The sequence below is a fragment of the Struthio camelus genome, chromosome 7, assembly GCF_040807025.1.
Source record: "Struthio camelus isolate bStrCam1 chromosome 7, bStrCam1.hap1, whole genome shotgun sequence".
Lineage (NCBI taxonomy): Eukaryota > Metazoa > Chordata > Aves > Struthioniformes > Struthionidae > Struthio > Struthio camelus.
The window spans coordinates 11,198,471-11,224,619 of NC_090948.1; the positions used below are offsets into that span (position 1 = coordinate 11,198,471).

At 38.5% G+C, this 26,149-nt stretch overlaps 1 protein-coding gene across 6 annotated transcripts in view; it reads right to left on the reverse strand.

The window, feature by feature from the left end:
* VTI1A (vesicle transport through interaction with t-SNAREs 1A) overlaps positions 1 to 26,149 on the reverse strand; it is a 286,215-nt gene that overhangs the window by 73,799 nt on the left and 186,267 nt on the right. The window contains exon 9 of one of the 6 annotated variants that reach the window (XM_068949620.1): positions 17,850 to 18,039. The exons of the other annotated variants lie outside the window; for them this stretch is intronic. Coding sequence (XP_068805721.1) covers positions 17,982 to 18,039 — 58 coding nt within the window. The 3' untranslated portion in view covers positions 17,850 to 17,981. Of the gene's footprint in view, positions 1 to 17,849; positions 18,040 to 26,149 lie in introns of those variants that run through there. 6 annotated transcript variants of the gene reach the window in all.

A 26,149-nucleotide genomic window follows, 5' to 3' on the forward strand; every position in this document is an offset into this window, starting at 1 on the left:
CTGTGTCAAGAAGCCAGAATGAATGGGATTTCAAAAGCGTCTCCCATCCTATTGTACTAACAGGCAACATTTGAAAAGGAGCCAGTCTGTCACTCACTTTGCACTGTTAGCACCTTCTCCCTTCCCAGGAAATCTCAATCCAAAATGGAGATAAGAAAACAATGGAGAAGGTAAACTAATCCAGTATTCAAGATGGAGGTTGCAGTCACGTGTAGAAACACAGTGCACCTCTGATTTCAAAGGAAATTTGCAGATCGGACAGAGAGCTTTCTGACATTGTCCCAGCATCATTGTACACATGTATATATTGTTATCCCTTCAGCCCAGTTTGACAAATATGCCAAACATCACAAAATACGCTTTTGATTATACATAAGAAAAAAAAAAGCTTTTGCAAAAATAAGCTGAAAGACATTCCTCAATACCCCCCCAACACCAGTACAAAAATTCAAGTTAGGACCCTTTCTCTGCCACATAGTTCCTTTCTTTTTTCTCCTCACTTCAGAAAATGCTCCTTTAAAAAGCCATTTAAAAATTTAAAACTAATTTTTTTTCTAGAGTCGTGCAACTATTTGCTTAGTTCCAACTCTTCTGCAGGAAAATCTACATAGCATCAAAATGGCAATGACATGTTTCATAGAAGAGAGGTGACTGTACAGAGCTAATGGCTTCTCTCCTAAATGAAGTAATTCATTCGATTTTAGGTGATCCGTTTGATTTTTAGGCTCTATTCTACAAAGTCACCCCATATACCAAAGTAGGAAAAAGCCTGAACAACTGGAAATCAGCATTTACTCTGCTGAAGACTACTACTTCCACGAGCTCCTTACTCACAAGCATATTTACCTTGCATTCTTACCTTATGGTCTAGTGTGACCTCCAACCAAAGCTTTTTTTGGTCAACTTTCTAAGTGGCCAATAAAATCAGAAGTCACCATGGGGACGTGGAGAGACAGAGTGCTGGCACATGCGACAGCAGATTAAATCGGATTGACTGAAGCTGTTTTGTGCTGGGCTTCCAGAGGTTATCGCCTTCACTGGAGAGGTGGCTGAATGGGAAATGAATCTACTTCTGAACAGCTGCAGTTTACAGCCCACCATTATAACGTAAATTGAAACTGATGTCAGGCTGCATTAACACAGCAGATTATAAGCAATGGTGGAAGAGCAACCGCATATCTCATTTAGCTATCATGACGGTTGTTGTGCTAACTTCCCAAACAAAGGCAGTATGTACATCCATGAGTAGGAATCACTTTAGCCATACTGGCTTAATTTGAATTACACTTTCCTGTTGGATGTGTTTTTAAAACCCAGACATAATATGTAAATAAACCTGTTTTCCTTTGTGAGTTCAGCTAAGATACAGGTAAAAAATATTTCAAAAAAAAAAATTAGAAGTTGAAACAGACTGTAAGATTATAACCCAACGGTTTTAAAATATCATGAAGTGAATGAGCACGTTACTCAAGCCACAGCCCACAAATGTTGCATTGTTGCTGTCCTCATTGCTTACACGGAGGTGATCCAGAGATGTGGAAATTACAGATGGAGCAAAGAGGACCGCTGTATGGTTCCAGCCCAGAAACCAATTTTACAAATTTGAAGAATAACCTAACCTCCTGCCCTTCAAAGCCATGCCTAGTAATGAGTTGTGATGATGTAGGCAACAAGTAGGTTAAAACAGACACTTAGATAATACAACAGGCTTGTGGCGGTAGGGGGAGGGTTTGGGGGGGGGTCTGGGTGGGGAATAATGTTTCACATCTCAAAGATAACTAAGCCTGGACCTCCAGAAAACATGTGGCATCTACACATGCAGCATATAGATGGAATCTGGGTACCTCCGCTCTACATTGAATTTCACAGCTTTGGCAGAAGAGGTGGAAAGTAGTGCCTGCCCAACCCTTCCTTAACCTGCTTTCTGTGCTTAGCTCAGACTTGTAAATTCTACACTTGGAAGCAGGCCCCTAAAAGTCAGGTGGGGTAGGTAGGCCCCAGCAGCAGCGTTACACTCAATTTCCTTTGCCTGTCCTGGGCTTAAATACCCACCATTAATCTGGGAAGACTGGTATGGCTAGATAAAACCTTCTGAAAGGACAGCATCAGTGAAGTATACCTAAATGCACTGAAATACGTAAAATGTTTTCCTAGCAGCATATTTCACAGACTCCGATCTTATGCAACTTTTGACTTTACGGGAGCTTTGCCAATGCTGAAGTGTCACTAGAAACGTTATATAATTAGGACTAAACACAAAAAAAAAAGACTTAAAGTTGAAACTATCCATGAAATCACGAGTGCCTGCTTTACTTAGATTGCAGAACTGTATTTGCAACGATGCCAGAACAGCATAACTAGATATATTCAAAGAGTAAGGAACAAATAGTAACTAGTTAAATGCTATGCATCCGCTTAAAAATACTATTCTTAAGTTAAGAAAATGGATTCTCCTAGAACATTAAAACTGCCCATTAAATGAAAAAACTAATAATTGGTACTACTGAGATGTGACACTTTATAACCCGTCCAGGAAAGTAGCAAATGAGACACAGGAAAAATCACTGGAAGCAGAATTTAATTTGCACTGTAATATTATCATAGTCAACTACTGTCTAAAAACCACAGAAAGAAAGATAATAATGGTAAGGTTCTTAGAACTTGAAGGAAAAGAACTTCTGAACTGTGACTGAAATATATATTCTCAAACTACCTGGTACTGTAGCACAATGTTGCCTAAGAACTGTATCATACCCACACACTACATAATGAGCTTAAAGTCAAAGCTTCTCCTTTAACCTTAATGCTTTTGTATGGCTAAACATTCACAGCCAAGAAAGAGAGGGGAAGTGTGGCTCAAACACTAGCCTTACTCTTTGCTGCTGTTGTTTTCCCACAATTAATTCCTCTGAATTCACAGTCACTGAGCTTGCATAAAAAAGAGACCAAGCTCACTCTACCACACCAATTATTAAATTCTGAATGTGAATATAAACTTTAGTGAGGGACGGGCTGGAAACAGCATGGGCCAAATCCAGCTTCAGTGGAACTGCTAAAAAACCAGTGGTTTAACAGCCACCTTCAGCTTTTCATGGCTGCAATTCCCCGCTAGTATTTGCAGCACTTAAGGAGAGGAGAAGCAGAAAAAGGCGGTAGAGTTTACACTGGACTTCTCAAGTTTGCTCTGCATAGAAGAGATGAGAGCAGGACAGTCGCTCCAGGCTACAGTTTAGCAGCTGCTGAACAAAACTGTTTCCTCTCTCTATTCTCTGGGACTCTACCCAAAACCTGAAGATGGTCAGGAAATTAAAGGACTCTGATCAACTGCATCCACACGTTGTAGGACACTAATGCTTAGTCTCCACTAGAATCTTTTTCTGGCACTGCTATGCTGCCTAGCAGTAAAGAAAAAAAGAAAAAAACAAACCAAATGCCGCCAAGGTAATTTTTCCAGCCAAACTTCCAGAGTTAATGTAGCAGTAGTGACAAAAACATGCTATTGTTGACTCAGCTAACATCCTTCAGAGAAATCGTGTAGCGATGTCAGGGATAACAGACCACCGCTACCAGTACCAAGTTTGGCACTGACCTTGATTTGGGCTGGTGTCAATTATAATGAGTTACAACACCTTCTGAAATAAAATATAGCAACAGACTCGCTGAAGATTCTCTGTGACTGAGATCCACTAGAAGGAAAAACTCCTCATGTGAGCATGCAGTGTGTTATCTTTAGGGTGCTCCACTGAAAGGACAACATCAAAAGAGCTGCTGGAATGGAGGGGCAGCTTTCTTGAACCAAGACTAGAATGAGACCAAAAAGAGTTGCCGATGACCCCTTGGGATTACACAGCTTAGAAACAGATCATTAACTAAGCAAGGGGAAATGTCAGCCTGGTGACAAGGTAACGCTGGAAACAACTCGAAATTTTCTCTTTGTATCTACAGCTGCATTTAAAAGTCACAGTGCTTTTGATAGTGTCTATCAATTTACTGGTCTGCTAGAATATTTCTGTCGTCATCTTCCACTCAGACATTGAATTAATTCATATTTATCTTTTGAATGACTCAGCGCAGCATGTTACACAGGCAATAGTAAGGCTTGAATTAGCACGAGGTTGCGCCATCGATGGGCTTTCAAGCTAATATTGCTAGGACAACAATCCTATTGAAAGGAGAAGCATGTCCAGCACTGAGCATTAGAGATGAGTATTTACATACTAAAACTAATTAACAAACACTCCAGTATAGTGAGAAAACAAACAGATATTAGCTTGAAATATTTACGTACCGAGTCTAATACTGCTGAGCAGACATTAGGTGTCATAATCGATGGGAATTGTTTAAACAGACTCCATGCCTTGAGTTATGCAAACAGATCCCATATAAACACCAGACTGCACATACTAGTGAGTGGCACCACTCCAGGCTACGCAGAAATTCAAGAAGATAGTTGCAGTCTTAATGGCTGTATCATCCCATGCACAGAGATCACAAAGCAACTTGTATGGAAATTTCTCACTCAGGACATTTGATGTGTGACATTGGGCAAGTTGCTTTTACTCTCAAGTAATTTTTTCCATTCCTGTAAAGTCTTTTTTTTCCCCCTAGCTCTTGAGATTTATGGCAGAAAGTGAAAAGATGAATATTCTTAATTACTTCTATGGAAAAATCCTATAGGATTCAGTAACTGGAGTGGGGATGGGTTGGATTTTTAGCTAGGATGCTAGAAGAGCTTTCTGCAGTGGAAACTTAGAGGATGATTCATAGCCTTACAGGAAGAATACTCCTACCTTCAGTAAATTTGAATAGAGCTGAGAGAAAAATCTTTAGAGGCCTGTTGACACTGGATTTTCCTACTCAGTTTCACTCTTCCTTTTCAGAGCAGAAAAGTGTTTCTGCCAGTAAAGTCCTCTAGAACCTGTATTTTTCTCATGTCCTGTTAAATATTTTTTTATAAACGCTTGGTTCTTTTTTAATATTAATGTAATTTATACATATAGTTATTGTATAAACCTTGCCAGCACATGACATTATGTTACTGCTCATAAAATTAAAGCTGACTTCATTGTATTTTACTTTAGGACAGTTATCAGGGGAACACTGCCTGATTCAGAAGAAAGAAAACATGCTTTCTTCATGCTTTAGAATGTTATCAACTTATGATACCTAAATAAACTTTACTAGGGTGAAGAAGTTTACCATACACTCATAAAATGGAAGCATGGCTGAAGCTGCTAATGTTTGTTTGATGTTTTACAGCTGATGCAAAAGGACACTAAAAGGCAACTATGTGGCTGAAATGGACTTTCATAGTTTACAGACAAATTTAAGATAAACATTCGAAGCAGACTCTGGATTTTGTATATGAAAATGCACCAGATATCCATGTGAGCCACATCCCTATAAAATCTATTCAGGGTAACATTGCCACATTTAAATCACATTAATACGAATAATTTGTTCATTTAGTTCACTTTGGAATACCAAGGGGTCAAACCGATTTGATGTGCTGTTTACCAAAGTCATAGAGTTCATTAATGGTGCTAGGAAATCACTATCACAGCACGACTAAAAGTTAGACTATCAAGTGAAAAGTGTGATAGGGAGACAGGAAGAGTCAAAGGGGCGGCATATTTCTTTGGGAAGATTTTTCATGACACTGGTCTACAGTCTGCAGAGTTAACACAACAAACCCCATTTTATTAGTTTAAAAAAGTTTAGCCATGAATCTGGAGAATTTTAAACCTCATGAAAGTGAAAGCCAGTGAAGAAGAGCTTCCTCCACAGCTCTGTCAATTCTCCTCATCCAGAGCTATAATATTTAGCTTGGGTTTCTATGTCCACGACTTCTTTAAAGCAAAGCTTTCAAATTAGGCCATTATACTGGGTTTTCCAATAGTGAAACTCAACTGAGAACAGACAATTCTCTTCACCAACTACAGCGTTTATGAAATGAGGCTGCAAGTACTACAAATGAATGTTAACCACCAACTCACTGGCCTCCATCATCTTTTTCCTACCACCCCTACTTTAAAGAGACTTTTCATAATCTATTGTCTGGAAGGCAAAATAGTTAATGCTAATGTATTCAGAAATAGTATGCAGGAGGTTCTTAGGTTCAACAATCCATTTCTTGCCTTATCTGACAAAAGCATTTGACAGTTTAATAATAACAAAAAAAATGCACATTTTAAATCCCTGGGAGAAGATATTTGTTTTAATTAGGTAGCTGTTGATTAATTTAACCCTATGTAAGCACTATATTTAGCTACCATAAAACTGAAAAAACCCTGAAATAGTAAATTAACATGATATCTTTTAAGACTGTTCATCTAAAAGCTTTCAAGAACTCGTGTCCATTGTTTCCTGCCATGATAACAGAAATGCCTACTTTCTTCATCAAACAACTGGAACGTTGGGGCAGTTACCTTGCGTGAAAAATATGTCTCTAACTCCTTTCTGAGATGCATGAAAATGTGTTAGAATTATTTTTTAGAGAAACTAACTTAGAACAGCAGTTTCTACAACACAGCACCTGACGTTCTGCCACAAATCTATTTGCTCTCTTAAGGACTCTAGAAATTCATTCTGCTTGGTCATGTTTGCCTACAAAATGGGCACACCATCTTTAAACACATGCTCACCTCATGCACTTACCGATTTATTTTGGGGAATAACATTTGTTTCAAACCTTGAGTTACAGATTACACTGAAAAAGTTCTTACTAGTTCTAAACAAAGAATCCTCTGGTTTCTTAGAGTACTTCATAATGTGTGATAGATAAAAAAATGTACCAATAAATCCTTTTAATTCCTATTATTCCTGTGGCAGTATACATAGAGTAGAAGGCAAAAATCTTGGACTGCTCCAGCAATTAAGGCATTGTGTGTCCCAGTTTCACTCTAGTTTTTAAGGAGAGCTTTGGGCTATGTTACAGCTGCCTGATACAACATGGAGTGCAATTCCTTCTCCTGCACCCCCCAAGAAAGCCTTATTAGTCATAGTAGAAATACTCCATTTAACCAGATTGTTGACCTTGCAGAAATTAGAAGTGCAGCCTCCAGTTCATTACTTATTTGTCTCTTAAAAGGAGGTCAAAATTTTTTTGAAGGACAAAAGTTAGGTATGCTTTTAACCTCCAAATAATAAAGACATTTCTTGTCCATATTTAGAACAAAACCTAGCAGAAAAAGCCTTTGAGAACAGGGTAGTCCTGGAAACAACTTGGCACTAACTTAGTAGTAAGAAAAGTGATTAGGCGTGTGAACCAAACTACAGGTGTTGGGAGAAAAAACACTTAATGCTATACATATCAAATGGGTCTGCAAAGGCCTTTAAGAACCACGTACCACAAAATTAAGGGGCCTCAAAGCTTCCCATTGAGATGTCTCGTATTTCAGTGTCATAAGAACTTGCCATTACATAACATAACCAGTCCCCTAACATCACTTCACAATGCGTCCTGATCCTGATTACATGCAATGCTCTAACCTTTACTATAGAAACAGCGGCATTTGAAATCAATACTCAAGAGCAGTCTTAAACTTTTTAGCTGTCATGAATTACAAGACCTTAAGTGGTTCTACAGTTTCTCCTCTCGGGCAATAACATAACATCCCCAGAAGGCTTCTGATATTGCATGGGAAAGAGTGAGCATGACTTTCTGGCCAGCTTTCAGCACTGGCAGAAGGACAGCAGGACACGCAGACCTCCTGATCCAGGAGGAATCCAGTGAGGAACAAAATAATGCTCTAATAAATTATTTAATTAACTCTCTACAAACTCAAAAGGCACAGGCAGATTTTAAGCAGTTTCTTGGAACGTACAAGCTATGAGAGACTATTCACAGAGAGAAAAGATAGCTATGACAAAGAAGTATACGTATATACTATTATATGTGACTGAAAATGTATGCATTCTTTCAAGTGAAGCCTCAAAAATAACAAACTGAAGATAATAAAGCCACAGCATGTACTACATAAAGATTACTGTTAATTCTCAAAACTTCCCATGCACAATAAGCATCTATCATCAAACTGTCAGTTCAAAACACTGTTTTTCTGTGGTTGTGGGTCATCAATTGTTCACAAGGACAGCTGGAGAATGTGGATCAAGCTGATTTCACTGTATTAAGATGCTGTAGTAACAGGCCAGCTGTGATACAGAAGAATGTGAAACCACATTTTTCAAAGTTACCTCCAGCCTTGCATGAGGGACAGTGCTTCTGAAGCACATCAGAAATTGCTATGGAGTCACTATTCAGTCTTATGCTCCCTTGAGGCACCAAGTTCTGCTATCCATAGACTGGAAAACACTAAAAAGGAAGGAAGACTACATAGCAGAGGACAGTAGTAACCCCAAGGAAGGTGGTCTGCACAAAGGCCAACAATAAGGAAGCCTTACTGAGGAATAAAATACTGCCCTTCCTCCTTTCCTTCTTTGTTATTAGCCTTCTGCATGGGTAGCTTATCACTGAGCCCTTTTAAATACAGTTATCAAGTTAAATCAAAACAGGAAGGTAATGGAAATCTGTAGTATCCTTGTAAATGCATTATGATAGCTTACCTTTTATGACATAAGCTAATTAAAATATGCTTATGTTGTTTCTAGAACTGCATGCACATTTGAGCTCACTGAAATAAAACATTTCATGGACATCAACAGGGAGAGAATGGGAAACAATCTAGCACATTACCAACCTAGAGAAACACCATGTGTATCCATTAACACAGTGTATTTCAGAGTCATTCATACATGCAGCAGGGCAGGGTGCAAAGCTACAATTTATTTTACTCAAGAGAAACCTTTACAGTCATCAGCTGACCTTAGGAGAAAAGTGTGAAAGACCTGAGACTAAAGGCACGCTGCATTTTCACAGGTAAGCTTAAGACTACCCCAGTTATTGGAGGTCCTTCAAGAAAATGTCAGCAGGTTGAGGGAGGTGATCTTTCCCCTTTACTCAGCTCTGGTGAGACACATCTGGAGTGCTAAGTCCAGTTCTGGGCTCCTCAGTACAGGAAAGACATGGACATCCTGGAGTGAGTTCAGTAAAGCACCACAAAGACAATTAAGGGATTGGAGCTGTGTCATACAAGGAGAGGCTGAAAGAGCTGGAATTGTTGAGCCTGGAGCAGAGAAGGCTCAAAGAGTATCTTATCAACATATATAAACATCTGAAGGGAGGGTGTAAAGAGGACAGGGGCAGACTCTTTTCAGTGGTGCCCAGTGGCAGGACAAGAGGCGATGGGCACAAGCTGAAACAGGAAATTCCACTCGAGCATAAAAAAACACTTCTACACTGTGAGGGTGGTTGAACATTGGAATCAGTTGCTCAGTGAGGTTGTGGAGTCTCCACCCTTGGAGATATTCAAAACTCGACTGGACATGGTCCTTGACAACCTGTTCTAGGCTACCCTGCTTGAGTAGGGCGGTTGGACCAGATGATCTCCTGAGGTCCCTTCCAACAATAACTATTCTGTGATTCTGTGAAAAGTTCAAACCAAACAGGCCATTCTAATACCTTCCAATTTATTTTTGATTCTAAGATGTGCTTTTTTCCCTGAGACTTGGTTCTGTACATTAGAGCTCAGTAAAGATGTTCCAAGAAAATATCACTTCAAGTATCCAAATAAACCATTTTCATACGTGGCAAAATAAAAGCATGAAAGATGATACAACACAACATTTTTAATTAGTCCTGTTTTTCAAAAATCTGATTTCTATCTTATTTAAGCTATAATTTGTTGGCCACAGATATGTCCAAAATTGGAAGTAGAAGGTTTTTTTTTTATTAGGGATTTTTAATAAGAAAGAGGAAAACTTGCATTTAAAACAGAGAACAAAACAACGTTTTGTAAAAGGGTATATTTAAGAAATTGTATATACAATACTATTATCAGTGTACAGGTTTTTTGTTGTTTCTTAATGTCATAACCATCTAATAAAGCCCCCTATTTTGTATACAATCTTTATTTCAGTTTCTCCATATAGTTTAAATGTTAGGTAAAAGGTCAAAACACAACCTTAAATATTTAAACTGGTCAATGACAGTCAAACTGTCAATGAATTATCTCAAGTTTACTGTTAAATATGGATAGCCTTTGAGGTAACCTCAAGTACATGTCATGGCTTTCTAATGAGTTATTAAGTTATTAAGGTATGAAATGTTTCTGAATTTTAAGCAAGACTAAGGAGTAGAACCCAAGTAAAACAAATTAGAAGGATAATAATTATGCAACATCTTTAGATGTTCCAGACAGTCACACTATGCATATATCAAAAAATATATTAATAAACTGAACATATTAATAAAAAACTAAGACTGGCCCTTCAAGACCTCAACACTAATTGGAAAGGATTTAGACAGCACGTCTTGAATAACTTCCATTAACAATTTTAGTAAGTTACTCTTCAACTAACTAAAATGAGAATAATTTATTCTTAAACTATACAGTTCAGCTACTATATTATCATTTGTGAAAGATCAGTGAAACATCATTAGATAGCTTGAGTAATGAAGCAATTGTCTAATTGCCCCAACTTGAATCTTATTTCTGATCAACTTAAATGATCAATCATGAACTTGTTTCTAGATTTTAAGCACCATAGTTCAATTAAAGGCCAATGATTATCACCATCCCCTAAATAATTTAGTTTGAACTCCGAAGAACTCTTTCAAAAATGGTGACATTCAAGCAGATTTTATTTTTAACGAAGAGGTAAGCTTCAGAGCCAAGAGTTAACTGTTATGCCTCTGTATCCAGAAGGGTTAGGAAGCACAAGCAACCCTTCAACAACTTTGTGATCTGCTACAGTATCATCCTGTGAACAAAGCTGCAAGAGAGTACTGCTACACACACGGAACAGCTACCGAGCGTCCTATTTGACATCTGACAAGTTGCTTCTGGATCTTTCAAGTAACAGTCAGTTATCCAAAGTTTCTTTTATAAAGCATGCATGCATACACACACAGCTAGAGCTCACACATTAGGAAGCTGGGCAGCCATTAAAAAAAGGACTTTGCTCAGGCAAAGTTCCTGCTGAGCCGGAGGACAGACCTCTGACCTACACACTGACAGGGACATCATGTGTCAGGGTTGATCCAAACAATCACCTGGGGATCGGGCCCAAGCCAGGGCAACAGCTACCTTGAAGTCTATGACATCCACTGATTTAATTGGTCCCAGGTTGTACTTCATGGTCTAGACACATTTTTATGATTCTCTGATATTTGCTTTCTCCAGGAGTTGCATTTACTGCCATCTTGGAGATAGGGAATCTCTTTTTGAGGCTTCTACTTGGTTTTCTTTCCTGTTCCTCTCCTACAGAGCAGAAGCACACAAAATTTGGGAACATGGGTACACGCCAACTTCGCAGAACGTGGCTGAAGCTCAGCATGCAGCTTCTAGAGAGAGAGAAGGAGAAGGAGAATTCCCAAGTAAAATCATCAGATTACATCACTCACCTTGGGATGACGGTATTATTTGTTATGTTTTTTAAACTGCTGCTTTGGCTCTGGGAGAAATAAAGATGGACTGTTCTGGACAATGAATATCAACAACAACCTTACTTCCACGGCAGTTCATAAGCTGGCACAGACCCGAGAGCTGCCACTGTTTCACAAGAGAAAGAGGATTACCATCTTTGTCTGAGGGTGGGTGGACTGCTGTAGAGCTGGGCGCTGCTGCCACCTTGGTGATTTAGCGCAAGTCATTTTCTGTGACTGAATACACTGAGCACACTAAGTTTGGGAATCCTTGTACTGCAACATTTGCTGGGTCTTAGGACACTTGGAGTCCAGGCCCTGATCTGAACCAGAAAAGTGGGGACTGCAGCTGGATTTTCCATATCTCAAAGAAGTGCCCTAACCAGCATATTATACACTACTGGGAGGCACCAAGAAAGGAGTGAGGGAAAGGAAGAAAACATGCACATCTCTCTCAAAATGCAAACAGTTTTTCAGGAAGCAAAAACTGCTTACCTCCAATGCCTGTTTGACAGATTGTATTAACAATACACTGTAGTCAAAGGATAAATACACGGTGCTCTTTTAAACAACCAAAACTACTCATTATATCTTTCTGGATGTTTCCAAATGCATTAGGCTTAACTGCATTCTGCAAAACATGAAACCTTCAGATATGTTTTGGGAAATAAATATCAAGTCTGAACGTTTGCTTGCATCTGTAGCTAATAGAACTTAACCCACTGATACAAAATATCATGACCATCAGAGCAGACTAATATCCTTAGGAATGACACATTTTACTAACACACACATTTTACATCTGACTAAAGTCATTCTTCTGACATCCTTCAGAAAGTTGTTTTCAAAGATACAACAACTTGATAAATTTGGTAAGAAACTACAGTCTCAGAAGCACACGAGTGTGAATATTTGAGACCATCTCAAGTCTTTTCAGAAGATGCAAGTACAGAGAACACTATGTCACAGGAACTCAGAGAAATAGGACACCACATTTGCCAGTCAGCATTTAGCAGAATGAAAGTGCCCCAGTATGGGGGAGTTAGTGCAGAAGGGAATACTGCCTTGATGTTAAGGTACTGTGCTGGGTCAGGAGTTTTGCCATGGGTCACTTTCAGACCTTCATACTTGTTCATAAGCAATATCATTGTCATGACAAAAGCAGAAGTCCCAAGTGATTCGATGAAACCTGGATTAAGGCCCAATATCATAGATTCAGCTATTCCCTTTCACCCACTCTGCAACACAAAGCGTATTACAAAACTGCTACAGGAATCACTTCATCCAACATAGATACGCAGCAGTCTCAAGGGTGGAAAGTGGCAGCTGTTCAACACATTCACTCATAGAAACATTGCTCACCATCAGTATTTGTTTTGCCATTGTTACACAGTTATGTTAACGGTGAAAATGTCCGAAATATTCGTTTGCTTTTCAGAAACAATCCTATAATGGCATTTCTGCTGCAAATAATGCTTTGTGAACAGCAGGTTAATGAGTAAAACAAGTGGTTAAGGATATTTTTTAAATATCACTCCTTTCCCTACTCATTTTATAGCTCAAGAGCCATGTGTCTCTCTTTAATATGTGATTTGCAACGTAATACTCCATGAGCTTCCATATCTGTCTTGTATAATAGTTTCAAATAAAATTTGGCTCTCTGTATATTTTAACCTTGGGAACTGGACTCTTAAAATCCTAGAGGCCAAATACCAATATCCCTATAGGATTAGCATGCACATCTGCATCTCTGGAAAGATGATATTTTTAAGGGAAAAGCTTTCAATTAAATGTTTCTCCAGAAACCATTGTTTTGCCCCAGATCTTTCATGCTGTTTTTTCTCCTGGTAAGTGGCATATCATAGGACAAACCTTTGCCATACTACAATTTCACTTGGCAGGTGCCCCAAGAATAAATATTTGTAGCAAGTTTTATTTTTGTGTAAATTTTATTTAGATTTCTATAGGTGAGTTACAGCTGCGTTGACTGTGTTTGTCCTCCAGAGACTGGAGGAACTCTCTATGTGGGCTCTGAGAGGTGTTTCCAGTAATAATAAAGTTTGATATTTTCTTCAGTGACACATGGTATTTATTTCTCCTGGGAGTTCAAGCTCTGGGAATCACCTGATAGTTTGAGAAGTTTAGCTTTCATATGCATTAAAAAGGTTTTGGACCTTGCATGTATGAAGGCGACCATCAAAATGTGAAGCCTAAAGGTGTAAATAAAGTAAGAAGAGAAAAAGCCAAAATGTAATTTTCATTTATTAATTTTTATGAATATAATGATCTTTTTTTAACAGAGGATTGACATATATCTGAGTATGTTCCCTTGTCTTCCCACCTGAGACTTATCTCTCTGTCATTTTGTAGGGAGAAAGTTGCTAGCTACCAGCCCTAGTGTGAATGAGGCTGCAAATGCCAGAATTTAGTCAGTCCTTCAGATTTTGCAGTGCTCTCAGCCAAAGTACTTAAGGCACTGGTAGCAGAGGCTGCAGACTCAGATGTATAAGTGTTTCCATTTTAATCTCCTGTTTATAATTTATTACCTAAAGCTTCCCGAAATTTGCACCTTTGAGACTGAAAATTTTCATTTTTGGTTTTGGCTAGGTGCTCTTTAGTTTGTTTGGGTTTTGTATGTTTGTTTGGGATGTTTCTGCATTTGAACAAATACAGATCAGTTATTTGAACAAGTAAAGAGTTAAACATGAATATTTCCCTAGGAAAATTATACCACTATTTTTTTTGGTTGAGTTTTGAAGCTGCAACACCAAAGGGGTTAACAGCTGAAATACAGAATGAAAACTGAGAAATCTTACCAAGAGTAAGAGGTTGGGCTTGTCTTGGAGAGAAAATATTCTGGTCTCAACAAGACACATGAGCTCGAGAAAACTAAGTACTGACCACATGCAGTAGATTTTTGTTTGTGTTTTTGCTGAACTAGGAAAGGATGCACCCAAGGGAGAGATTAACGAACTGAGGCTACTCAGCTCATAGTGTTTGTTGTCCAAGTCACAGAGCAACGAAGATGAAATGTCAGAAAGTCCAAATATTCTAAAGAAACTATTGATTTTAAGTCATTTTGTGCTTTATAAGCCTAGGAAAAGATAAGTTGTGAGACTGAAAGACCAGGCATACTGAAAAGACAGCTTCAGATGTGGGCATCATTTACTACACCTCAATCTTCCCTCAGCACTTCCTATTTTTTTTAAATAAAAAGGGCCTAATTTAAAAAGGAGAGTACTCAGAAACTCTACATGCCTAATTCTCTTATTCCACCAGAGTCACATAAATTATCACTTTAATAGGTCTTAACCTAGTGTTTGGTTTAAATTTTTTTTTCCAACATCAAGATTACTATCTGTGGTTTTGCAATGTCAAAAATTAGCACAAAAAAATCATTGTTGTGCTCCAGTGAGATATTATGCCAGTACATATTACTGAGTTCTGGATCCACTATAAAAAAACAACACAACCAACTGAAGGGTGGGATTTTCAAAAGCATTCAGCATTTTCCCAATTTTACACCCAATGAAGTCAGAGATAATTTAAAGTAAAAGCAATAAAAACGAACACAATGCTTGCTTGTACCAAAGTATAACTAGGCCCTAGTACTCTGAACAAAATGTCTAGCAGTAAGTGCAATCATGGATCAAATGTTGATGGTGCTCTTACAGAAGTCAACTTGCATGAAATATCGGTGGACGACACGCACAGCGCAGATGGCTGTGGGTAGACACAGTCTAACTCACTAACATTACTGAGAGCACTGTTGTTTTTGCCTTGTTTTAGTGAGGACACTCTGGAGGTATTACACAATAACTGAAACGTTCTTGTTATATGAAACTGGGACCTGCAGCATTTGTCCCTTCTGGTTTCATGTATTGAATATGATTAGCACAGCATGTTCTGGTCCTAAAAAATCAACTCCTTTCTCATCCTAAAGTGCAAATAAAAGAGAATGAAAGCTTTCCTTTAAGTTCTGCTTTGTCAAATGTATGACTATGCAGTCTGATGATGTAATGACATCTTCCCTAGAATGTCAATGAATATTTATGAAAAAAGCTGCTAGAAAGATCTGCAAAAGCTGGGTATGCAGACTACGTCACACTTATCAGAGGAACCATAATTCACTTTAAACAGCTGTGTAATGAATCAGAAAATAAATCCAAAGGAAATTTCTCTCTTCAGGCTTTAGATAGCAGTAAAGTACATTGGCCTTTTTACATGAGTTTTAGCTACGAAAACGTCATTAAAAACAAACTGTAAAGAAATATCTTGCATGCAAAGAATGGGGTCCAGTATGATTTTGTCTGCAGTTCTCTTAAGTATGGCGAGCAAATGAAATGCAGATCTATAAATTCAAGCTCGTTACAATGCTACAAAGTCCAAGGCACTCAAATCATCTTCAGATGTTGCTGCTATTAAAATTAACAACAAAAGGAGCACAGTTGCTAATGTTAGGGTACCAGACTCAGAAGCGCAGTCGATAAAAAAGGTTTGCCACCACAGCAGTATAATTATTCTGGCATTAGCTTCTATTGCAGTTGCAACTTACCAGCAGAAAAAAAGTGCTTTTGTTGTTATAGCTTATACTCTCCCTAAGCAAAATAGGATATACTAGCCAAAGCTTTTTTTTTTTTTTTTCTCCCTGGTATAACCATGTCTATCCTAGGGGTTTTGCCAATACACACATGTGGCCAAAAATCACACCTCCAACTGACATTACTATACTGGCAAGCATTTCTAGCACTGGCCTTAAAGCAGTTATTTGTTCAATCATTGCTTTCCGCAGTCACCCCTCACCCTAAAAATACTGTATTTTTTCACAGGTAGAAAGCTAAAAAAAAATCTGTTAGCTTATGTCTTGTTCATCTGTTTCTTATATAGGAGAAAGATTTTTCTTTTTCCTCTACAAAAGTTGATTTTCCCCTCTCACAAAAACAGAATAAAATAAAACATTCCAAAGGGGAGAAGAAAAATCTTTAGCCTGACAGGAGAACAAACAAACAAAAGTTAAGGTCAGCTCTTGCTCATCTTGCAACAGGGGCAGAGAAAGAACAGAACTCTCTCAATACTAATGACTGCTGTTGCCATTCTCTACATACCAAAGTGAATACAGTCCATCAGCATTAAAAGTGCTATTTCTGATCCTTTTGCTTGGTCTGACTTCCCAGTTAAAACAGACTCTAACATAAACAAGAAGCTGAACAATTTTCACTCTCAAAGCTCGTTCAAAATTTGTACTTTCAAGGGGGCACAATTAGGCCAAAAACAGGGGGTGGGTGGACAGAGGAAGGGGGAGAGGAAGGTTTTATTCACAAGACCTCAAGCTGCCCTCCATGAGAAGAGGAGGACTTTCATGTCACTTGTCCTATTCTGATATTACGAAAAACAACTATATGTTTTGAAGTACATTTGTTTTCAATAGTTGTGATATATTTTCAAAAAAAATTATCAAAACTATGGCTTTAAACATTGCATGGGAAAACGGAGTCCAATGTGTTTCATTTTACTTCTAAAGCAGCAGTACAGTATTTTCTTAATATCCTCCACCTCTCCAAGCCATTTCCTGTGGTTTGTCTTAAAATTTACCCTCGTCAGCCTAAACAGTAGTGTCAACTACGCATGAAGAATCAGCTTGCTTTTGGACTGAAAACAACTGTATCCTTTTAAAATGTCATGACTGCAGCATCACTAGAGAAGCCAAGACCCGCGCGGGTCTGGAGATAGAACTCGCTTCTTTTTCCTCAGGTTGGTCTTTTTCCCAAATTAAGGGGTCAAACAAATCATTTTGGGAAACACTACATTATTTCTGCCTGTGCTGCTTCTGTTCTGCTCACATAAAGTAGAGACTTAAAGATATACAGTGGGTTTGACTTTATATTAAATTAAACAATTCTTTTCCTTGGAAACTGTCTAGCAAAGCCTGCAGAACCTTGTTGCATCTGCACCTGGATGTGGAATACTCCAAGCTTAAGGGAAATTTCCATGTCATATGCTGGCTTAATGCACTACTGGCACACACAAGCTGCAAAACTCAGATGTGGATACAGATTCCAAGATTTAAGAAATATCCACATTTAGAGTTTTAGTTTAAGCCCCTCACTAGTAGAAACTCTTTCAACTTTGAGCATATAATAATAGTCTACAACTACAGAGCTCTGTTACGACTTTTTACAGGCCAGCAAAAAAAGGGATCTTTCCTGTGTGAGTAACTCCTAAGATGTCCAAAGAAAGGTAGGTACATACAAAGTCCCACAGTCAGCCAATCTGATGCAAGTGGAGAGACATCCAGACTTCTTTGGAGTACCAACACCTCCAGTTCAACTTCATGCTGCTAGAAGCTTTTCCCTGCTTGGATTCAAAAGACACCTGGGATCAAGTGCAAATCATCTCTTTCAATTTCATCCACAGTGATGTAAGGTAAGGACCGCTTACAGCTTGAGCCTGACAGCACCCACAGGGATCGGTGCACATAGCACGCAGGTACTGCTGCTCAGGTTCCCCTTCGATGTTCATTCAGCCCTGGGTTTCTCTCAAGTACTTGCTGCCAGCTGCACCAAAATGCATACAGAAGAACGACATGCAATAAACAGACATCATTAGAGAAGTGTTTTTTTTCTTATTAAAGAAAACTTCAGAACTTTCACAGTATCTTGAAATAGTGCTCAGAAATTACCTCTTCAGCTTGGCATCCATTCCTTCTTTAGGAAAAAAACAGCCCCAGCAATTATAGCAAAAAGCCAAGCTGACATAACTAAACCAAGAAAGTCTTTTATCTATTCACCTCACAAGTTTTTTTTTTTTTTTTTTATTTTTTTCACTACTTCTTAAAGTCCTAGAAAAAAGCTTTAGGTGCTCTTTGCACACAGAACATTTACGGCCTTGTTCAAGTTCTTCGATATATTTCTTACTAATGCTTGCTGTATTAATGGACTCAGCCAAAGAAGTAGCAATACTGAGCTTTTTAATTGCTTTACACAATTAAATGCTAATGCTTCAATCATTAACAATAATGCTGAAAACCATACTGTGGAGCACAATGTAAGCAACGTATTAAAAACAAATGCTTCAACAGGTTCCTATCTCTTAGCTTTTATTAGTAGCTGAGAAGAAGAAATCTAAAAATAAATAGCATTTATTGTGTCTGGTTGTGGAGAAAGTGCTATAGGAAAGGGCAGCAAATAAATGGTAGCCACACTTACAACCTCCACCCCTATAGCCTTCACAAAGCCTTTGCTTTTGCTGTGGCTGCCTGTGTAAGCAGAGCAGAATCGTGTGCTTCACGGTGAGAGTTTTCTTGGAAATGTTTACTATAACGAGGGAATTTTCTGTTCTTTTTCTTTTAATCACAACACTGTCCTGTTCTGAGACCTGAGCTGATGCAAAAAAAGATTCAGATGACATTTCAAGGAATTTAATAATCAGATGCCTCATTGCACTGCCTGGGAGTGTGTTTCATATTATATTAAAATTTTTGGCACCCAGTCATATTATGGCAAAACTATCTGACACCATGCCTGGTTACAGTTGTTGCCACAACAGTAGTTATTTGGCGAGTGATGTGAAAGAGGACAAAGTGCCATTGTGAATTTACACTGAGCTTTTATGCATTATGACTCTAGTTCATAAAGAGGAAGGATGAAACAAAGCCTTTTTTTTCTTTCTTTTTTTTTTTTTTTTATTAAGGGCAACCACATTGCAATTCTAAGTGAAGGTGTTTGTCAAAAGTAATAAAACCACCACAGCCTGACACTCTATGAAATCCACAGAGAAGGATGGAAAGAAAGCACAAGTCTCCTGCAAGGCATGCAACTCAGCCTGGGAAGGCAAGATGGGATAAGCTAGCAAAAAGAAGGAAAACGGAGCTTTTGGAGAAGCAAACTTGCCTGTTAACCCCTAAAGGAGCAGTTAATATCAATTGTAACTTTGCAGAAAGCACAAAGTGCTGATCACACATGGAAGAAGGAAAGTTGGCAGCTCTTGAAAGCCAAGTCTTCCCGAGAGCAGTGAGGAGACAGTCCTGTCTGCCTACCCACTTTGTGAGTCCATCCACATCAGAGAGGGAAGGATTTTACCTTGGACTAAAATGCATCCCTTTTTTTCTCCAGAAAGAAGCTGGAGAGAGCTGCCTTACCACACAGATGATCTCCCATTACAATAATCAACAACAACACTGTACCTTGAAAGGAGGTTTGTTTCTGCGCCCAAGTGAGTCAACAGAGGAAAAAATCAGCTGCTACACATTAACAAAAAAGTAATACACTGAGAACAAAAACCAACAACAACAACAAAACAAAAGGAAAGAAAAAATCATTTTTTAATTACAAAGTCATGGTGCGAGAGGAAAAAGGACTCAAGAGAAGCTCCAGCATTTCTTACATCTGAAACAGCCATTTTGCAGTGTATGACAGAAATGTTTCAACATTGGTAGGCACAGAGAAGCATCCTCAGTCTTTTAAATCAATTTACTGAGTCTGATGGTTTTTCTTCCACAACACAATGTTCCCCTAAAGCCCTCTTCACATCCAGGCAAGCTCTAACTATGATCTAGCATTTGTTCGATGTCCATGCTTTTGAAACTCAACTCTGAATTAATCCAAAATGCAAAATTCAGAGAAGAGCAAACAGCCAAACAACAGTTGACCTGTGTGAATCTGGACTGTGACCACTGCGAAAAAATCAGCACTTCCCAAAAATCTCCACCACCATGGAGTGTCTCAGATGCAACAGTAATTTCCTCTTGTAAGTGTAAGTGATATTGGAGATACCTTACACATATTCACTTTTCCCAAAGGCTGGTTTGAACAGTAGTCACAGGAACACAGTATGTGTGAACTGCTCTTACTATGTGAAAAACAATTTATAGAAAAGCAGATCTGGATTTTTTTTTTCAAATTTCTACTACCACTAGTTTATTAGCATGTCACTTGCAAGTAGTATAACCTTAGCATTTATTGATTTCTAAAATGTGCAAGAGCCTAGAAAAAATTTTTAAAGATTTTTTCTCTCCTACTTATTTATTCCCCCTGTATTACCTAAATATTCCCCTGCGGTGCTTTCCCAAACTCAACAGCATTGCACTACACATAGGTGAAAACTGCAAAGTGAAACTGAACATAAACAGAAAGTGACTGATCTCATTTCACTGAGCAAGAGGGTTGAAGGCCAAAGAGGAAATAAATTGCGTTAGGGGTGGGATGTTAAGCAAATATTTACACAATTTTCCAGTTGTTATCAAACACAAAATATAATCTAATAATCATCTAAGGAATGTTTTGAGAACATTTTCCCTTAAGTATTACTCAAGATTTAGACATGGATGACCAAAAAGTAGAGACCCACTCCCACTAAGCATAAGCAGTATTTATCTCAAGCTCTCCCTAGAAGGAAAGATTTCAAGGACTAGGTTTCAAGCTTGCGCAACTCCTTTAGAAAAATACAACAATATGCAATAAACTACTATTCCCCAGATGCTTTTAGGAAAAAAAATGCTAAGGACAATTAACACTGAAATAAAAGAAAAGTCAAATAAGGAACAGCACAGGACATAGAGGATCCCTAGCATGAAAGCCATCATATTACGGCCTGGTGGCTTTCCATGTGAGGTGACGTTCCCCAGGGCCACCTCTCTCCTTCCTTCTCCCAAGGGAGTCCATTTGTTCAAACAATGTTTACATATTCTCAGACCCTGGATCAAAGAAAGGGGGCTACAGAGGTCTCAAACTAAAATCAGTCTTAAAACTTAACAGTTTAGAGAGGAGGGCCAGGTTTCATAGTCTTGCCAACCAATCTCTAGTATTCAGGTCAGACATTGTAATGTTTTCCTATAAAACCTGTACTGAACTGGGTTAACGGAGCAAGAAGACAAAACAGGATTTCCACTATAAGCTAGTCTCTGCATTTTTAAAAGAGCTCTTCTCTGGTATCTTGAGCACCTGCTCCTCCTCTCAGAGGCAAGGAATGACCATTGGGCACAGGCTTTTCATTCATTTCAATGAACAGAATTATAAGCATACAAAAATCACTACCTAAAACAGAAGATGATAGAAGTTCTGCTGCACTACCTTTTCTTTGGGAACATTCAACATTTCTTACCCCACCTACATGATGTCTCTTTACAGTGTGCATCTCTGAGGCAGGGTCTCTATTTCCTTAGCTGACTGCTAAGCATCTGGAACACTGCTAACGAGCTTTATGTAGTTTATTATAACAACAATTCTGCAATACACTTAACATCACACATGTATATCTTACAATTCTAAGCACTCCATCTTATTCCAAATAGAACACTGGGAATTTACTGAGAAATAACTGTGCTTGTGAACAATTCCCGCTTGAAGAATTATAAATGGCTCATCTCATTTGATCACTTAGATTCCTCAAAGAGGAATCAACTGAAGGAACTGGCATGTGGGAATTTCATTCTCCCACTGCTTGCTGGTAGAGCTTTAATAAATCATCAATAATTCAAAGACGACTGTTAAAATATGACCAACCAAGTGCATTAGCTCAAGAGGTGTTCTATAAAAAATATTTTTCATGAAGAGTGTCTTCTACAGTATAATTACCAGCTTTCTCATCCAATCTCCATTTCACCCTAACTTTCAGCATGTGACTGCTACATGAACTCTCTTCTAAACTGACAACTAAGAGCAGCTACATGTCACAGGATGTTTCAATAAAATGCAATTCAAAGTCACATGTTTATTGTCTCCTTAATTAAAAGTTGAACAGAAAAACACTGGAATGTCCATGGATTACCAGTAAGTTTTTGGTCATCAAGTTACTACATATGAGATAGAATTTTTATGCATTCCTAGATTATCTTTATGGCTTTCCCTGTTCAGGTTCAATAACAAACAACGTCCCCCTCGCCCCAAGCCGAGAGGTGAAGGCGGAAAAGGGAATAGATCTAGGAGATAAATTTGGCCAGGGGAAGTAAGTGACTGTCAACCTGTACCTCTGAGTCTACATATCTTTCCTCCATACCTTCTCTCAGCAATAAAACCACAACACTATGATAGTATGCCATCAGATATTGCGTTTGCAGGGATTCCTCTGTTCTCTAAGGAACCCTAAAGTATCTTACGCATGTTTGCAACAACCATAGGCTTTAAGCCACCAGAGAAGTGTAGCTGCTGTTTAACAGCAGCCAGCAATAATACACCACAGTCCACAGTGATTATAAGAACATCATTTCTGACAGAAGCAGTAAGGAGAGATTGATTAGGAGGAAGCAGTTGCCTGGGCTAGCACATCAAGTTTAACACTGCTACCCTTCTATATATACACTTAATCCTCATGTCTCCAGTGATGCATTAACTGTATTTGCTGAACCCACACAGATACTCTTTTCTATCCACAGTACACCAAAAATGTCAGCACAGGGCAGATGAGTCTGTTACCTGCAGTACCTCAGAGCTGTATTATCTGAAGAAGACACCAAAGACTTGATACTTCCTTGTTCTCATGTCTGTGTTCAGCAGTTAAGAAGATCACTTCTTGGGAAAGGACTGTTATGGGAAATCAGATACTCCAGACCCCTCTGGATTAAATTCTTCCCATGCTTCTCTTTCATCCTCTTTAAATCCATCTAAGCCACAACTCCAAACCAGGACAGACACTGCTACCAGTTAGTCCATCATTCACAAACTCTCATCAGGTTGTCATGTGAGGACCATGCACGGATTAATGAGAATTTGCCCTTGGAATACTTTGCTGAGATATGGAACATTATCCTCATTCTAGAGATGCACAAAAACAGATGTGTCCACTGCTACCCAAGATATACCTAAGACAAAGCTAGGATTCAAATGTTAGCAGACAAGTTTCTGATTCTGGGTTCTTCCCAGATCAGGACAGGACAAAAAAAATCTCAACATCTTTACAAGATTAGAAATATGTTAATGACACAATTTCAAAAAATTAGAATGCAATATATCGTGAAACATATGGAAAAATGCAAATGTTTAACATACACTCATGTTTAACTTACATGAAATGCAGATACGAAAAGCTTATAAAAGGGCTAGGTCTGAGTTATATTCTATTTTAAATATTCTAACCAAGAAAATATTGTATATTTTGAAAGCATATATAATGGCTTATAAAATGAGATTTTTTTTATCTTCTCTTCATTCATACACTTGAAAATACTTCACCTCTAAAATTGGAGGCAGCATAAAAAAATTAGTAAATAAACATCCTTCTTTCCCCTCTCCCTAAGATAAAAAAAAAATCCTATCCATAGCCTGCCCTTGAAACAGATTTAAAGACCTAGAAAGCTATGTCTTCATGTTTGTAACACTAAGTGGAAAGCCAACACACATCTTATTAATATACAAACTTTGTGTACAGACCATATAGTTAGCGCCTTGGAGTACAGCTGCATTATGAAGGAACAATAAACAAAACTGAAATCTCAGTCTCTTAGGTATTGACATAACTCTTCCCCACTAGGTTTTTATATAAGCGCATACAACAAGAAATGAGTAGGAGCTCATCCTGACAGACATCATACTGCTTTACACGATGACCTCGAACTGGGCCAAATACATGGCAGACACAGCTCCACCTTTGCTAGCAGGCCCATCACTGCTGACCTGCTGTGTGCTGCCAAGCGCTGGAGGCCTGCTTCATCCTTTGGGACCTGAAAGCTTACTTTTGGCTCTACCACTTCCAGGAGTCCTTTTGGTCCACTGCCTCCTGGTGATGCCAGGCAAACCCTCACCTAGCAGACGAGTAATAAACTTTATTGCACTTCCTTATAAAACTGACAAAAAAAATACTGGGATACAATAATCAGTTTTGCTCAAAATGGATTCCCACCCAAAAAAGTTATCTGGAAGCAGTCATCTGTTCCAGCTTTGAGGAAACAAATATGTGACATCCATGACACCAAAACTAGCTAAACCTATATAAATTACGGATGCCTGTTAAATTAATATAACAAAAATTTACTAGTCTGAATACTAAATGGAACTAAATGTAGAAAATCCCCCCTTCTGCACAGAGTTCATCACAGGGTACAGCTGACAGACCATGGCTTTGAGGTACTGTTATACTTTTTTTTTTTTTTTACAGCAAATTGTCTCTCCAAAACGGATGCAGGACTAGGCAAGTCTGGCCTTTGTGTTTATGGGTTAGATCCACAGCTGCTCTAAATAAATATAGCTCCATGGGAGTGAGTGGAGCATTGCCAACACATGCCATATTGCATTCTCGCACTGTTGACTTTAGGCTGTTAGACATCTCATGGAAGTGTGAACCACAGGTAAGGGCCTAGGGTCCAAGCACAGACAACAGAGAGAGATAGTGTCACTGGGGGAGTCAGTGAGCACTTCAGCCAGGCTCAAATGCAGTCTACAGGCAATTGTGGGAACTCATTGCTCCAATAAATACCTTATGTTCTAGGCATAAGCACAAGCTGAGAAGGAAAACAGTAATATGAACATTACTGTTTTAATTTTGACATGGAACTGTGCTACCTTCCATCTTCTTAAAAACATGCTACCAAATCAGAAGATTCTACTTATCAATCAACTTCTAATGTATTTTGGTGGTTACTTATCTTGGTAACCGCCAAGGATACTCTCGGGAAATTGCAACCTCAAGCAATTTCCTTTGTTTCTAACTCACGTAAAAACACCCATTCACCTCTGTCCTTTAAATCAGATGGGTTCTTGTTGGTGGTGGTTGTCTTATTCTGCTGATGCATTGATGAAAATAAAACTAAACTGGCTGTGAGAGAAGGGCAACTTTCTGTCTCCAAAGTTTTGAAATCACTTAATATTCTCACATTTAATAATTCAGGCTCACTCCTCTACTTTTCTCCAATAAAATAAGATGGTCTTTATATTGCAATGATGTCTTCACAAAAGTGTGCAGTACTGGATTTTCTGATACTGAGTGATTATGAAACCCTCTTTTGTTCTCATAACTTCATGATGCATATCTACAACTCTTTCTTGTTTGTGGAGATAAGACCAGCTTTGTCTCACTAACTGCTATTTCAAAGGAAGATTCACAGTTGTTTGACTTTTGATCTGTGTGGCAACCAGCTCAACCACCTGCACTGGGTTCGAGCAGTTACTGAGCTTGCTTTGTGCCATCGTATGAACACAGCAAGCCTTTTAAACCAGAAAGAGCTGATGTGTGAATACACCAATTTACAATATAAATACAGTGTTCAACAATATGGGCATCTTTAATGACCAAATGTGTAAAGTGCATATATTGTTTACTGATCATACAATTAAATAAAACAGATGGCTCATATTCTCCATCCACCTATAGTGGATTAAAACACAATGGTGTAATAGTCTGGTAAACTGGTAATGTGAAACATTGCTTTGTACTGATGTAATAGTATAAATAGCCATTCACAAATGAGGTACAAAGCCCCACTGCCACTAAGAGTAATTAGCTTAAGGCTGTACTGAAAGAATGTTACCTTCACAATCAACACGTGTGCCATTCACACTGAAAATTGCATTTGAAAAATATAGTGGTGACAGAACGCAGCAAGGAAGTTTCCCTGCATGGATAAAGTAGACCATATGCTTCCCAATATCTAGGCAAGACTGGGAACGCTGAGAACCATGTTTCTCAAACAATCCTCTGCTTATATGTGTTATTTTCAGCCGTGAGAAGTGTGCCACA